At 35.1% G+C, this 17,852-nt stretch overlaps 1 protein-coding gene across 2 annotated transcripts in view; it reads right to left on the bottom strand.

Moving 5' to 3' along the window:
- Positions 1 to 7,695: 7,695 nt before the first annotated feature.
- Positions 7,696 to 17,852, bottom strand: part of LRRTM4 (leucine rich repeat transmembrane neuronal 4) — an 848,801-nt gene continuing 838,644 nt past the window's right edge. For both annotated transcript variants that reach the window (XM_067704545.1, XM_067704546.1), the window contains one exon: positions 7,696 to 8,276. In XM_067704545.1, the coding sequence (XP_067560646.1) occupies positions 8,055 to 8,276 (222 nt within the window). In that variant the 3' untranslated portion in view covers positions 7,696 to 8,054. The remainder of the gene's footprint in view (positions 8,277 to 17,852) is intronic.

The raw sequence follows: 17,852 nt of genomic DNA, 5'->3' as shown, positions 1-17,852 counted from the left end.
CTGGGAAAAGGAGCAATTTCCACTTTGTATGTTACTATCATCTCAATCCTTAAAGACAGGAATGTTTTACCCTACCTGAATCTCTTCTTTATTCTAAGTTATCCAGTTTATTCCACAATACTGTTATGATTTCCAACATCCCGAGTCTACTCATCATACTCTATGTGAATTTCAAAGTGTAAGAAAACACAGTATATCAATTTTGTTCAAACCATGATAAAATATTGAGAACTGAGATACTCTGCTTGTGTAGAAATTGGTACTCCATGCATTGTTTGTATAATATACTCTGACTAAAAGCTCAAAATATTTACTTTTTTTTTTTTTCCTTTCTTTGCGGCACACAGGCCTCTCACTGCTGCGACCTCTCCCGCTGCGGAGCACAGGCTCCGGAGGCACAGGCCCAGTGGCCATGGCCCACGGGCCCAGCCGCTCCACTGAATGCAGGATCCTCCTGGACCAGAGCACGAACCCGCGTCACTGCACCACCAGGGAAGTCCTCAAGATATTTACTTTTGATGACAAATTAGATAGCTCATTTTTAGAGTAGAATATCTTCCAGAAACTTACATTTTTAATGTGAGAATTTTATACCCACAGTAAATTCTCCTATTTCTCTTCCCTTCATTGGATAGCTCTTCATTAGGCACAAAACGTGTTCCTAAATGTACTCTGTGTAAAAGTAACTCTACAGGTCTCAATAACTGTTATTTCAATGAAGAATATTCCAAAATTCAATAACGTTTGGGAAATAATGGATTCAAGCACCTTTTTTACTATAGAAATTCTCAAAAATCTTAATATATCAATGAGCACTGAGAATGTCTGAGAGGGTGGATAAAACATATGGCTTTCCCTTAAGGTTACTTGACCTTGGAACACTTTTGTGCAAAGCACATCATGGGACTAATGTAAAACCAATTTGGGAATTTTTTTTTTTTTCTAAGTGATAGATCTCTTTAAGAACTCTAAGATGATATATAAAACTTTCTTAATTACCTCCTTTGATGACCTTAGTAAGAGCTATATTAATACTTCATGTGGCCAAAACAAAGTAGACCTATATTATCCATAAATATATTTAGAGTTCATACTCAGAACCCCAAATAAACTGCATTCCCCTCAAGAATTCTTCTTCTAGAATAAACTGGCTCTTTCCCATATATAAATAAATAAAGTGATTCAGTTGAATCATTCTAGTAGTTATCCTGAAGCTGATGTTTTGCTTGGTTTGGTTTGGTTTGGTTTCCTGTCTGCTATCAGCTGAACTGCATTCCCACCAAATTTATATGTTGAAGTCCTGATCCCCCCAGTGAGACTGTATTTGGAGATGGGGTCTATAAGGAGGTAATTAGGTTTAAATGAGATAATGAGGGTGGAGCCCTGATCTGATAGGATTAGTGTATTTATAAGAGGAGACACTAAACAGTACTTTCTCTCTGCTGTGTGTACAGTATCAAGAAGGTGGCTGTCTGCAAGCCAGGAAGACAGCTCTCACCCAAAAGCAAATCATGCTGGAGTCTTGATGTTGGGCTCTTCAGCCTTCAGAACCATGAGAAAATAAATTTTTGTTTAAGCCAAACAGTTTATGGTATTTTGTTATGGCAGCCTGAGCAGAGTAATCCATTGCCTGATTAATCCACACATTAGTCATCTTCCGTCAGATTTCCTCCATTATCTAAAATCAAGTGAGTGTCCTGCTAAAGGGGTAGAGCAAAACTCAATAATTTTGATAATATGAATATTTTTGACTCCAGGGAATACTCATCATATAGTTCTTTCATCATTTCCATTAGGATAGCTTTTATAATGTGTACAAAATCTGAACTCATGTCTGATCTCCTTTTAATGCATTTTTATTCTTATATTATCTTCAAAAGTAAACAATAATGAGCATAGGAAATCTAAAATCCTTTTTAACACTGCAGTTAATTCCTTGGATCTGCTGAGGAAGTGACTTAGATAAGATCAACCAAGGCCCATGTTTGGTCCTCTCACCTCCCCTTCTACCAGCAATCTTATTTCTTGTCTGAGGGTAAACTCTAGCCCAGAAAACACAGATGAATAAATGACATCACCTGAGGCAAGTGACTGATCAGGAACTTGTCAACTCAGATAATAAAGGCTTCCCAAATTACTGTGTGCTTTTCTTGATTTATTATGATTTTCCAATGCCTTACACAGCAGAAACAATGGGCCTAATCTCCAACAAGGGAAGAGGAATGTCATATATGGAGAGATCTATTAATATTTTCCATTCACGATACCAGGTTCTTATCATATTCATTCTCATTTAATCCAGATGAATTTGACATTTGCTCTGTTACTAGAGAGATTAAAATATATTGTGTTCTTAATTTAAATAAAAGCCTCACTGAATCTCAGAAGTAAAGAGTACATTATGTTATCTGTAAATGTGGAAATAGCTATTGCAAAGGTACATGCTTTCCTTGATGGGCAAAGTAAGAGCATTCTTTAAATCAACATTTACAAACTCAGTTCTATAGAACATTAGTTTTGAAGGGTTTTGTTAAGTAGTAAATTAAAGAAGGATATTGTGTTGGGACACATCTATTGTAGAAAACCCAGGGTTAAACCAAGTTAAATGGGTTTCTTGACCACAATATTTCTGATATCTTTAAATGTTATAAGGCCTTGTGAATTTCCAAAGGGAGCATGTCATATGCAACATTTTATGAATTTAATTTGAACAGAGGAACCTCTTTTGTTGTTGTGGTTGTTGCTGATGTTTATTTTTTGTTTCTTTGCTTTTATAGAAAGCATCTTCTGTTAGTGTTACACAGCACATTATAGAACATGCTCTGTACAGAAAGGTATAGGCCTCTCATGTTACGTGATTGTATAATGTTTCCACTTAAGTCAATTCTTATTTTAAAGATTCATTTAACATTAAATTCTAAGTAAATATGAAATATAAAGTTTGAGTCCTCACACAGAGTCATCGGCCTACAGGGATATAAATATCTATGCTGGTTTTCAAAATGTTGTCCTCATACCAGCTGCACTGGCATCACCTTCTAGGAATGAATATTATCAGACCTCATCCCAGACTTAATGCATCAGACATGCTGAGGGTAAGGCCCACAAATCTGTTTTAAAAAGCCTTTCAGGTAATTGTCATACATACAACATTTGAGAACCTGAGAACCACTGATTTTGCATATTATAATCTGAACAGTGACTCAGACCTTAATCGAGTAGAATGGGCAGTTTTTTTGAAACTGGATTGTACCCTGGCCGTAGTACAAGCTCAACAATAGTAGACAGGGAATTGAGTAGCTAGCTAGCAAGGCATCATTTCAAGAGGATAGAGCACCTGACCAAGAGGTACTACTAACAGAAGTAAAGGCTGTAGCAGGGCACATTGGATGTTTGAGCAACTGAGGTCATTTAGAAATCAGCAAAGCAGGTTTGGTAACAAATGACTGGGATTCATAGGCAGAAATCAGGTGCCTAGTAATATGGGCAAGAAAAAGACATTGTTGAACCTTGGAGGAACCTGTATCCTAGAGATGTACCAAGGCAGGAGGAACTCAGAACTCCAGGGAACAAAACAGAAGGCGGGAAAAAAACAGAAGGCAGTTACAGAATTTTGTTATAGGAACAATGCCGAGGTCCTGACACTACATGCATGCACTTGGACTAAGTAAAATAAAAACTTACTTTCAATGATAGATAGCTGGAGTTTCTGAACTTAGACTGGTGATGCTGGTTATGTTCTTCTGATTTAAAGGCAATTCAAGGTTATATAACAGGCAGTATGGCAAATATGCCTTTATGAGATGCCATGAGGCTTTAGAAATTAGAGAGGTACGGAGATGAGGAGCTTGACAAGGATCTAGGCTGGTCATTGCCATGAAAGTCTTGGAAGCATCAGCTAAATAATCAATTACTAACACTGTGTGGCTGTCATGGGCCTGTAGAGCAGAATGAATTTGCTTCTCTTTGCTTCTCTTCACTGTTTGATTATCTGTAATACTTTAATAGCTTCATCCAATGAATAGTCCTGCTTTCAGTGCTTCATTAAGCAAGGATATATGCTATGGATTGCACAAATTTCAATATTCTGTTTATTATTCTTGTAGATGTCTCCTTGCTGATATAACACTGATACTGAATTCCAGGTGTGGTTTGACTAGTAAAGCTTAGATTCAAGCAATAACATTCTCTATTTTGGACATCTCTATGACTTGTTTTCTTTGGTGGTCTTGTTGCAATTCACGTGTATTGATTGCTCAAAAAACACAAGGGTTTACAGATTGGGATACTACATTTTCTCTCCTTTCTCAGTTTCATGACATGGATCACTTTGTAGTATAGATCTACCACAACTTCACTCAAGCTACTGGCAAAAGTGTGGCATGAAGGCCAATGGCAGGTGACAGGGGCATCCTCCTAGAGGTCTCCTTCCCCTCACACTGTCTTATTATTGAGTGAAATTATTTGAAATATTATGACTTAGTCTACTTTTAATTTTCAAAGTACTTGGGTTTTTGGCATTCTGCAAATGATGACTCATCATTTACATCTTTAGTCTCAGAAGGTCATATATGAAATATTGTGAGAAGAGCTACAATAGAATGAAAATTTAAACATATATATATATACACAATATTTATATTTTCTGATTTTATATATTTCTTTATTGCATAATACAATAAGTAAAAGCAAACTCAGCATTACTAAGAATATTTATGCAAAATGTAATCAGAATGTTTGAATACTTGACCCTTCCAGTCTGTATGTATCACATTCATAACTCCATTTAGACATGGTTTTCATGTCCTTGCTCTATAAATACTCCATGATACTCCTCAACCTGCATAGCTTTCAGAGGTTCAATAAATGTTATAGTATAAAATCAAATTACTAATCAGGGTGGTCTTGAAATAAAGCATAACTTATTTTAGGGCTCTTTAACATTTTAACCTGAAAAATAAGTAAAATCAAAATAATTCCTGACTTTTAGAAGACAGTAAAAAAAAACCTTATGTTAGCTATAAGTAGAGAAAAAAAATCAAAACGTCTCTAGAGGTGTGATATATTTCTTCCACTGTATGCTAGGAAAATACTAAGTGTGTCGTTTGACTCATTGAATGGCACCTTTTAGTGGGGCCACAATTCCAAATTTAAAACTCTCTTCCATGTTGAGGGAGAAGGGGGAATCTAGAGCAATCAGTTTGCATAGCACTTGAATGAACCAGAAATGGTGATGAAAGTGACCTGAGGGACAAGTTTGCACGATATCATTGAGGAGTCCAGACAATAATTTAGTCTGAATGGTGACTAAGAGAAACCTTGCATCCTCCTTGTTTACACCAGGCTTTCAGCACAGATATGACTGACTTTTGTGTTTAAAGGATGAATAATCTAATATTTGGTTCTTAAGTCATCTGCTGAAATATCACTAATTTTTTCAAGAAGCTGTTTTCTCTAAAATTCTACTTGATCTCTCATACAATATCAAGCTTGAATTTTTCAATTAAGAACTTTTCTAAGCCTACTTAAGCAAAGATGATTTTTAGGTTTTTTGGTTTGTTGGGTTGGTTGGCTGGTTTGTTTTTCTGTTTAATCATCAATAGAGTTCTAAAGCTCAGTATAACTTGTTCTGGCATATGTAAATGATAGTTAAAAAAATATTTGAAAGTTTTCCTACTCAGAGGGTATAGCATTGTCATAATGTTGTCTGTTTTGTTAGCAGTTCAGTATTCCACATTAGACTTGAGGAAACAGTGGATCAAATATGGCAGTTTTAAATAACATGAAGAATATTATCAATTTAGAACTCTCTTTTGTTTACAAGAAACAGAAATAAATAAACAAAATAAATTGTTGATTTAAGCCAGATTTGGTCAAGAATTTTCAGGTATGACCTCTAGTAAATCACCTCAGGCAGGGTGGGGTGGCAGATGGGATATATGGGTGATGTTGGATAAATGGAGAAGGTGGGAAGGGTTAAGAGAATCCTTGTAATTTGGGCAGGCACTCCAAAATGTTCTGCTACAAATCTGTTAGATAATTATTAAATTAAAAAATCAAAATGCCAAAGAACTATCTTTAATTTTTAAGCTCATAGTCAATTCATTCTACTTGAATAGATAGGAAACATGGCCAGATATAATATAATCCAAATTTATAAATGTTAACAGGAAGGTTACAAGAATCAGAAAAACAGCCTGTGTTCCAATGTGAAAAACTTCCTTTGATTTAATTTTCTTTAATATGACATAATTTTTTAATCAATTAAGATAGAATTTAACTTCAAATCTAATTTAAAATTGTAGCAAGAATGACTTTGAGAAAAAAATTCTTATACTCTATGCTTGTTTACTTTGATGTGAAAGTAATTGACAAAGCTCTTTTATTATTATTTTAGGAGAATTTGGAATTAAATGGATGCCAGCTATCTATTTAGTTCTTCAGAAAACCCACTAGTACCACCACATACTAGCACCATTCAGAATGCAAAATCTCACTTAATAAAGGATGACAGAGACTATATAATTTCAATTTGTTTTAAAAATATCAAATCAGACCAGTGGTTAGATCAGGATAACATCCATAGTGAATCAGAGAATTGATGAGATATAGCATCACAGAACCAAGGAAGTCAAGTGAAAATGGTTCAACTGATGTGTGCATAGGTATTTCCTTTGTTAAAAAAAATGGGTGATCACTATGCTTTTTTCAGATTAGTAATCAATTTCCACACAGTTCTTGCTCTCCTAGAAGATCATTCAACCTCTAACCCTTTCAAGGACACTTATTTTTTTCTCATATTGTTATTTAATTCTATTTGAGTTACATCATGTCTCCAGAAGTAATTATGAATCCAGTTAGTGCATAAGATATCTCATACTTCTTTTTTTCAGGACTTCCTTACCTGAGGGTGGAACATACAGAAGGCACTTGATAGATACCAAGATAGATATTCTTCTTAAATTACTCTGATATAGACTAGAAAGATTCTATAATATAGAGACAAAGCACTCAACATTAGGTGGGCTGTGGTGTACCAACTGCAAAATAATATGTTTACTTTTCCAACATTTTTTTCTTTTATTGATAAAAATTACACAAAAGTTAATTGATAATTTAAAAACCAAGGTTACACATTATCTTGTGTTTAGAAATTTGTAGCTTGGCAGTTTCATTCATTGACCACATGGCCTTTGTTCTTCATATACCCCTAGTCCAGGTGAGAATATTTCAGATTGTCTTCTCATTTGGAGATCTTCACATGTCTTTTTATTCACTTCTCACATAGTGAAAGCTCACAGTGAGGACTGCCAGTAGGAAAAAAAAAAAATCAAAACTCACTTTGTATACAATGTGCCTTGAAGGATCATTTGCCTAGATTTTGATTCCAGTGGCTTTGTCAAACTTTGTGGTCAACTTTATTTCTTTGTGGTCTGTGGTACACCAAATCTTCTTTTGGTACAACATAAGTTTGAACACCCATGTTGAGAATTGGAAACAGAATTGCTTGACCAGGAAAAAAATTAAAATAAAAAAAACCAAACATGAACAAATGACATTTTTAAGAGAAAAATGAAATGAAAGCAATTTTAATAATCTGTTACACACACCTAACAAGGAAAACTGTATTGTTTCCCCAACTTCCCACCCACACCTGGTTTGATGCTCCCCCCCACCCCCCACCCCCTGTGGTTCTCCAGCCCAGGAACCATGCAGTGTAGAAAAAGCAAAATATACAAACAAACCTATAGGTAGCTAAGGTGAAATCTATTTTTATAAGAACTTGACACTTTTACTATTTACATCCAGGAACATTTCTGTTTGTATGTTTTAAAGCAAAGAGAATTCTGTAGTTCTCCTGGTTATGCTGCAGGTGCATCCACTGCCCTCTTTAAGCAGTTTTTCGTTTGTTTGTTTCCTTTCGTCTATGTCATAAATGTCTTAGGAACGATGAGCGAGCTGGGTTGCGTGATTTGGACACCCATTCTCCTTTAAAATGAAGTCCCTCCTTCCCCGCGTCGAGTTCCCCAATGAGGAGTTAGTTGCCTTTCACGTTAGTTTGTTATTCTCTCAAGGTAAATGGCTGGGGCTGCAGACCTGGCTATGGTGGTGATGAAGCTGTGGTCGGGCCCGAGCTCCAGGCTGGGAGTTTCATCCTGCTCGAGAGACATTGCTTCGTAGCCCTTGTTGACATGGAGTGGCTGGTGAGCCTGGCAGTACCTGATCACTGGCTGGTCGTAGCTATAATATGGCAAGGGCTTCACGTGGTGTAGGATCTGGTTATGAGAAAGAAAGATACTTATTATAAAAATGCCTTGGATGAGAAGATGACACTCATAGGATTGTATTTTGTTCTCTTTCATGGTGTTTTAAGTCATCAATTGCTGATCCAACTATTAATAAACATTAAACAAAATAACGCTCGTTAGTATGTAACTCGGTATTGTTTTGTCCATTATATATCATTTTATGTACAAAGCATATATATACCTTGTATATGAAATCATATATAAAGACTTTACAGTGTGTGTCCTATCATCTGTCCATCCATCATTTATCATCTATCAACATAGCAGAAAGTTAGAAACAACCTAAATTCCCATCAAAATTTAACATAATTAGGTTATGTTAAATAATTTTAACATATATTATGTACATGTACATTTGAATGCAGATAATACAAAGATTGGGGAATATCAACCTGTGTAATACGGTAAGACATGATATTAAGTTAAAAACTTAAGTTGTAAAGAATGTAGAGTAGGATCCATTTTGTGTGAATAAAACTGTGAACATATAGATAGATTTTTTTTTACTTTCAAAAATATGTTTATAAATCATTGAAATCTTTATTGTGGGCATATATAAATTTTATTTAACGTTTTTTTAAATTACAGTTTCTCACAGATTATTACTAACAATTCTATAATTTCTGAACAAAAGTACTCTAGAATCATGAAAGTGGGCACATCTTTGCATTCATAATAGTAATGCTGTTGATTTTAAGCTAATAAGCTAAAATGTGTCTAATGTTAGAATAATAAACCTGAATAATGGTCTATAGAAATCTCTTTAATAGGAAATGCTGAAAATGTTAAAATTATAGTAATTTTCATTCTCTGTACAGCTTTTTATTATACCACACATTTCTTATAAAGAAAAATGTCTCAAAACTAGAAAAAGGAAAATGATGATTGCTTAATTCTTGCTTTCACGCTACAGCATTTCTCATAACTCACTAGATCCAATATGACTCTTGATAACAGTCCACAAATGATAAAATTGCAAACCCTTCACTGTCCTGTAAGGTTAGAGGTAGGGGTGACGTAAACCATTGTCTCTTGGCTCCAGCCCCAGTTCTGTAGTTGGCTTTATGATTCTGGGCAGGGGCTTTGCATACCACATTTCTGTTTGACCTGCTGCTCCCTGTTAGACTTTGCCAGTGGGGTCCACTGGAGGGAGATGGCAGGACTAGAGAAGATAGAAGGACTGCTCCTATGGTGGGCTTCCTCTCTGCTTTTTCCTGCTCCAGATATTTACCCCAACAACACTTCTTCATTCTGGCTGCAGCAGTGCCTTTCCATAACAGCAGGTGATTCTGGTTTGTAATCTTTTCAACATTTGCATTTCCGACATTTGATCTCATCATGTCCCCCACAGAGACTCTAGCACCAGGGAAATATGAGGTTCATCTCCACAAAGCTCCTCCTCCAAGTGTTTGATTTTTAATGATGAAGATTTAACATCTTCCTTTAGTTCCTTAATTCTATAGGTGGTAAGAGTGGCAGTATGTCCTGAAGTTGCTGTCTATGTTATACTATGACACTGTCTTTTAGCCTTTGCATGAACTTAGCACAAATTCTGTATTTACTTAGCACTACTTTATAAAATTCTTTGTGAAAATCCCTGATAGGTTGTCTGTCTCCTGACTCGACTATATCTGGCTCTTTCTGTAGGTTAAACTGCAGAAATTGATAAGTTGTTAACTGTGGCTTAATTGTTCTGTAGGAAGTTAACTAGTCATATCTCACTTAGCAACCTTATTTTCAGAATTCATTCCTCCAATTACTATATAAATACCTCAAATGCTCTTTAAACTAGGTCTTGTGTTTTCATCCTGATATCCTCATTAATGTGTTGAATAAAATTATGACACAAATTCACTGTATGTTTGTATGAGAAATATGTTTTTAACACCTCTATACTTATTAAGATAAAAGTCACCTCCTCACATTTTTAAAGATATAGATCAAAGCAATGTTTTCTATGGCAGATCACAACTCATTAGTGAGTTATAAAATCAATTTAGTGAATCCAGATAAACATTTAAAAAATAGAATTAGAATAGAAACTATCAGAGTATGTCATATGAGTAAAGGTAAGTTGTTTCATAAAAGTTTTGTTTCACATTTGTGTGTACATATGAGTATGTGTCTACTGAATCATACTGTGATTTTTTTTAAAAATTGGGAATCACAATAAAAGATGCTTTTTAAAAATAATCAGAAAACATATTCAGATTACAGATTATTATAGTATGATTAGCAATAGCCTGAATAAATTTCCATCCTGCTTTAAATTATTCTTTTTTTCCTAACTCATAATTCACTGTTTTTCTCAATGAATGAGAAAATTAAACTAATATATATTGCTTTGTTTCTATGATGGGGCACATTTACTTCTAATTAAAAGCAAACACTATTTTCAGCAAGTCTTTTAAGAAATATTGAGGAAGAGGTAACTTCTTTATATTTTGATATAACCTGAATATACAATTCCATTCTCAAAAAAATCTGAAAGAAATACATACTAGGTCAAAGTTGGGATTTATACAGATATTTTTTTAGACATTAGACATTAATTTCTCTGCTCATAGTGGAAGCAAGGAACAAATTATAAGACAACATGGCCAAATTACCAAATATAAAGTTAGGTCTTCCCCAAATCAATAGAATTTTTTTTTTCTTCTTCTTACTCATATAGGTCTGTTTGTCAGCAAGTTCTATTTTAGGAAACCTCATTGCATTTTGAAGTGTGTTGGATAGGTTGAGATATCTGTGATTGGTGTCATGGGTCACCAAAACTCTGAAAAAGAGTAGAAATCAAATCATATTATTCTGACATTTCAGCAGGAAGAATTTTATGAAGAAGACCTCCTTGGGCTTCCCTGATGGTGCAGTGGTTGAGGGCCCACCTGCCAATGCAGGGGTTGCAGATTCAGACCCTGATCCGGGATGATCCCACATGCCGCAGAGCAGCTGGGCCCGTGAACCACGGCTGCTGAGCCTGCGCTCTGGAGCCCATGAGCCTCAGCTGCTGAGCCCGCGTGCTACAACTGCTGAAGCCTGCGTGCCTGGAGCCCGTGCTCTGCAACAAGGGAGGCCACCGTGGTGAGAGGCCCACACACCGTGGTGAGGAGTGGCCTCTGCTCGTCGCAGCTGGAGGGGGCCCATGAGCAGCAACGAAGACCCAACATAGCCAAAAAAAAAATAAAATAAATAAACATTAAAAAATAAAAAAGAAGACCTCCTTATGAGTTACATAGTCCACTCTTACTTTTGTTGTTGTTGTTGATAGGTGAAATAGTATTACCTGAAAATATAAAAAAACTTTCACCGAATCATTTCCAATGACAGCAACACTGATAGAACATTTTTTGCACACTTTCATTTAGAGGAATGACTCATTATCTCCAAATTAACCAAATACCAAAAGACATCAAAATAAACATTAAGCATGGATTGTGATTTTGTTCACCATCTTGTATCCTCATGGATAGTCTTTCTCCAGTCATTGCAGTGAGAAGACACTTGAATCTAAAAACATGTATGAGCAGAGAATGTGAGAATAAGACAGGGTCTTAAAGACCCTTCTGAAAACCAGGTTAATCTACGGATGAAAACCATTAGCTCATTTGTGAACATGGTTGAATTTCCAGTATAAAATAAAATCCCTAAATTTGAACTATAATAGGAAAGAGCAATCCCATATCTAAGATACCGTGGTATTTGTCTTCAAACGTGTCAAGGGACTTCCATTAATTTCAGAGGCTTAGGTTTACATATTGCATCACTTCTGAACTCAGAAAATTCATTTTGCTGTTACAGTTGTACCAGTTTATTTTTATGTCAATGAACAAGGGCTTCTGCCATATTCTTTATTGTTTTTGAGACAAGCTTAAAACCTCTAGCAGGGTGAAAAATATTGTAAAGTTATCCTGCACAGAAGCCCGATAGCAAGACTTCAAAAGCCAAGTGAATTGGCAAGCTCTGAAAGAGTAGCTGCGGTGTTTGCTCCTTTATATTTAAAGTCTATTCTGTAGGGCACTGTGTAATCAGCTCACTTTGTGGTTTCTGAGGAACTGCGAGACTGAGGTTTTGCACTACATAATAATAATGTACAGTACATTAACCGCCTGGATCCCTGTGTGTATCGTTGTTTCCAGCAGTCAAAACAAAGTAAGCTTAAGTTCCTCTTAATGTGTATTTGGTATTTTTGTAAATGTGTTCATAGAGCTTTTCCAAATGGTCCCTGTGTTCCATCAGCTCTCTGATGGACTTCACTCTGTAGCACAGCACAACAACGTTGCTTAAATATGGCCTCATTCACATGCTTGACTGCTCATTGACTGCCTTGGAAGGTGCACTTTATTTACAGATACTGGGTGTGGTATGTGGAATGAAGGGAACTCATTGGGGGAAATATACTAAAATTCTGTTTGTTTCTCTCGAGAATATGAATATTTCAACTCAATTGCATTTAAACTTTTATAGAGACATATAAACTTCTATAGAGACATATTTCATAACTAAATTTGAGGTAGGTTACAAAGGGGAGGAAACATCATTATCACTAATTATAAGTCTCTTCAATTATCCCAAGTTTCCTGTGAATCCACTGAAAGAGGGGACAATAATGATAACTCCTTTACCTCTATAAATTTCAGATAACTCTGAAAGTACTCCCTGGTTCTCAAGAAAGAAGAATATACTGAAAAGGCATATTCCTACACAAATTTTACTCAACTTTGATACTGTCTTTCCTGGAAATTGTGCCCTATCTTTTGTTTCTATTCAGAGAGATGCAAGGACATGAAGGGTCACAGAGTAGCTCATTAACAGGGGCTTTCATTCCTACTTTGTGCATTCAGAAGCTTAACATCTTTAGTCTGTGTGACGGTTTTCTAAAAACATTATTTACCTTTTGCCTAGAATATGTTTTTCTTCAAATATACTGAAGGGAATATAAAAGGACACACTTGTCTCAATTACAGTGGCCCATAGTGTTAGATATTCAAAGAGGGAAGAGGATAAGGGGATATTTTTAAATCTTCAGAGAAAAAGCAAAATTATAGAGGGATATGTGGCATTTCAAAAGTCTGAAAATTGCTTCAAATCCCAGAGTTTTACATCCATAATAATTATATTTAAAGTGAGAAATGAATGTCTCTAGATAGTGAATGTGAGAGCAAAGTGGACTCTTGATATATGTGATCATGAAAGGCTTTTGAAGTTCAGTTTTGTTTTGAACATAAAATTCCAATATCATTACCCTCTTTTTTCAAAGGTATTAGCATTAGTTATAAGTAGTTTAATAGCCTGATCATTCTAAAATTACTATGCACTATCATTAGTTTTATTTATTAACTTTTCATGAACATTGTTCACATTTCAGTATGAGTTCTTTCAATCGAAGTCATAAAAAGTTGATTTTCAATTTCCTAAATGACATTTGGTCTCTAATTTTTAGAATGAAAGTGTAGTGCCTAACTACTCAGACCATCTAAAAAGTACTATCCTACAAATCTGAATGAGGAATTAAATATAGTTGAGTTGCCTAATGAAGATGGACACTTGGTTTATTAGAAAAAAATTGAAAAATGAAGGGCAATAGCTAAATGAATATATAACTTAGTCTTTATTCTACTTACTATATTAATATTAGACAAGAATGGACAAGGAATAAGAAAATGTAAACAAGTTTGAGTACAGGTTTTTTGCAGGATTTTGATACAAGCCGATAGAACCTCAACTCATTTAAGTTAGTTAGGTAAAATGGAGACAATTGACGCATAGACACAAGAAATGATTTAACAGCAACACTGAGGGAAGTTCAAGGTTACCACTAGGTCTCAGGAGCAACTGAAACTAGGAACACAAATGTTGCCAGGGTCCTCTCAGTCAACCATGCCTTATAATCTCTGCAAGTTATCTTCATGTCCTATCAGTTTCTCCTACATGACTACGACAGCTCCAAAGCTGTACATGTTCCAGACATAGTAGATTCCATAAATGATCACAGTTCTTAGTAGCTCCTTTCATCCAGAAATTAGAGCCTATTTCTCTTTGCCTTTAATACTGGCTGTCCTTGTAACTTTCTTTGGGCAATAGAAAAGTGGCAGCAACACTGTTTGGGTTGCAAGGCATTTAGGATCCTGGCCAGGCTCGCCACCACCATGAGAACAAGCCCAGGTTAGACCACTGAAGGATGGAAGGCTTGTGGAGCAACTGGGGCATCTTAGACTAGCTAGCACCCCCTACAGCCCAGAGAAGCTCATCACAGGCACATAAGCCAAAGAGCAAAAATACCAGAGGAGGTTATGAGCATCTGACTGAGCTGTAAAATTAATAGTTCCTACAAACCTGATTCCATCCTTCATGTCTCAGTTGAGAGAATTAACAATTACCTTTTCATAAATTTTACTTTCTTGGGTTTTGAATATCTAAAGACATTCATAATATAAAAGAAAAGAGACACGATAAGTAATGATCCAAAATAGTTTTATCAAATGACATTTTTAATCCCATTCTACAATGAAACATTCTTATTCATTTTTTTAAATACAAGCTTGCTTCTTCATTAGAAAACACTTTTTATCTAAGCATTTAGTTTCTTCTAATTAAAAAGTAAAATTTTAATATCACATGACATTAAAAAAATAGAGATGTTTGTGTGTTTTTCTATCATCATATCAAAGACTCTTAGAAATTCCTGCAAGATAGGAGAATGGATCAAAAGAAAACTTTACTAGCATATAATTCAGTGCAACAGGAGGAAAGCTAGTTTGGGCTGGGGAAAGGTCCTTTGCAAACCTATGAGACACTCACCAGCTTTGAGTGTCCAGGACGGTAAGGAAGGAAGAAAACTCAGGATTTTGAACAATTCCTTGGCCAGGAGTAAAACCAGGGAGAGATGCAAGAAGAGAATAAGCCGTCACTCCCAGATTCACACTGTGGGATGCGAAGTCAAGCAAGGGTGTGCCTGAACCAGAAAATTCACCTTCTATTTTAGAAAATGGCGAGTTTTTCAAGTGACAAAAGTGAAACAAAACTCTGCCTGCTGTTTTATTTCTTGTTGTTCAGCTGCCTTCACCAATAGCTTCTCTCTCTCTCTGTGACCTACAAACTTCAACTAATTCACTAATTAATCAAAATCTATACACACACACAAAGACCTTCCTCCCTAAGCAGTAACTATAACAGTGAAGAATCTCCAGAAACAAGAAAGATTGAAGAACTCAAGAGAAGATGATAAATCAAGGGATTAAAGGGCAAGATTTGCTAAAAATGAATAAAAATAAAAATAATTTTAAAGGCATTCTTATTGAACTTCATCATCTAGACACTGATTAGGTACGTAGTAGGTATTCACATATTGATTGAATGAAAGAACAATAAAAATCTTATCTTTCCCCTACTTTGTTTTAAAGATTAAAATAAGTCATAAATGTGAAAAATGTAAAATAATCTATTAATATTTGTTAACTACACTCAAATGTATGATCTTTGTTTTAGAAAAACTTTAAAGGAAAAAAAATGATAATGTTGCAAATTAATAACTGCCCCACTTCCATTTTGTTTACAGGCTAAAGTGTGTACAGCAGCTCTGGCACATAAACTGCACAATGCTAGACACACTGCATGTTGACTTTTTATATTGACTGGACTCTTTGGACCATTTCAAACTTAAGTTCTGACAAAATTTACATGATAGCATTTGTTTATCTTGTTCTGGTCTTATTTAAAGGTGGGAATGTGTACTATTTGTGCACTCATGGTTGTCCAAATTTTAACTTGTAAGTCAGTGCTGGGAAAACAGAACAGAACAGAACAGCTCTCCTACCAGGATGCCATGTTTGTGAGGTGTCCAGAGAGTTGATTAAGTTAATGAATGAGTACTAGCCATTCTTTGAAGTCCACTTTGACTCCATTAACAGGGAAAATTATTACATTAGCAGCACTCTCAGCATTCAGTGAGATTTTGGACTAATAAGCTGGGTTAATTAGCTAATATTAACATCTAAAGTCTTTCCTCCTGTAGCTCTGGCCCCTGAATTTGAAAAAGTAAGATCTCCCCAATAGTGCAATGAAAATGAACATACTATTTAAGTGAAATCTATATAAATTTGCTTCCAAAACACTTACATAAAAAATAGAGACAATAAAATATCAAAACCCACATTTTCCCCCTAAAAAATATATGGAAGTTTCAACGATATACAATGATGTGCAAAAGACAAGTCTTTTCTATAACAGAACTTGAGTCTGAATCTACTTCCCAAAATTTGAAAACAAAACTATACAAAAGAAAACAAATAAAAAGAAAAACAAAACTTATCAGCTCATGAAACACATTCAATTTAAGATTTACTTTGTAATCCTCTCTCAGAAATTTGGAAAAGGAAATAAATAAAAGGCAGCAGGAATGCCAATACTAGGAAGGTGCAAGCAACAGGCATTAGAGCCATTTTCCTTCCAAGTTCACTTCCAGTTTCTCCACACTGTTCAGAGTAGCTTATTTCTAGTTTCCATATGAAATTTTGTAGTATGTATTTTGTATAGTTTTTTTGTTAAATCATTAATAGTGTCTGTAACTTGCTTTATACAAGAGTGTATCTCATCCAAACATGACCTGTTCTGTCTTTGAAGATATACTCACTTTGTGATCCTCCCAAATAACCAATACAAATAGTGCAGTGAGTATTCAGTAAAAGCTAGAATATGTTTAAAAATGTAAAGATAAAATGAAATGAAATTCACAAATAAGGAAGGTGATTGAATTTCTTGCAGTCATGTATCTTTTCAGACTAGAATTGCATATCACAGGGTAAAAGGTTAGAACCAAATGACAAAAGCAGAAGGAAGAAAACCCCAGAAGAACATACACATACTTGATAGAATGAGATGAGCAACCTGAGATGAGTAAGAGAGTTTAAATAGAACTTCTTGGGGGACTGGCTGATCCTCATGAAAAAGAAGCATGGTGATGTATGTTTACTTACAAAAATCGGAGAAGCCCATTTAGAAAACACAAAGTTTTTATTCTGGTTGAATTTTAGACTAGCACAGCAGAGTGATGCACAAGTCATACTGGTCTCATATTTTTTAATAAAATGTGTTAAGACCGAGATTAATGCCTGGATCTCTGCCATGGAGTACTTTTGAGGAATAATTACATAAAAAGTAAATTTGCCATTATAGTTCATTTATTTATGTATTCATTCATTTACATGAAAATTACTTGTCACAGAGGTTGGCAAACATTTTCTGCGAAAGGCCAGTAGTAAGTAGTAAGTAAGGCTTGTAACCCATATAGTCTCTGCCATAAATAGTCAACTCTGCCATGATAGCATGAAAGTACATAGGCTTTGACAAAATGTAAATGAGTGATCATGGCTCTATTTCAATAAAATTGATTTATGAACATTGAAATGTGAATTTGATATAGTTTTCAGGTGTCACAAAACATTTCTACTCTTCTGTTTTTTTTTCAACCATTAAAAAAGTAAAAACTATTCAGGTAGTGATCAATTTACTGTATACTACACATTGTAGTAAGTATCTGCAAGGTAT

The sequence above is a fragment of the Pseudorca crassidens genome, chromosome 14 (genome assembly GCF_039906515.1).
Source record: "Pseudorca crassidens isolate mPseCra1 chromosome 14, mPseCra1.hap1, whole genome shotgun sequence".
Taxonomy (NCBI): domain Eukaryota; kingdom Metazoa; phylum Chordata; class Mammalia; order Artiodactyla; family Delphinidae; genus Pseudorca; species Pseudorca crassidens.
This window is presented reverse-complemented; position numbering and strand designations above follow the sequence as displayed.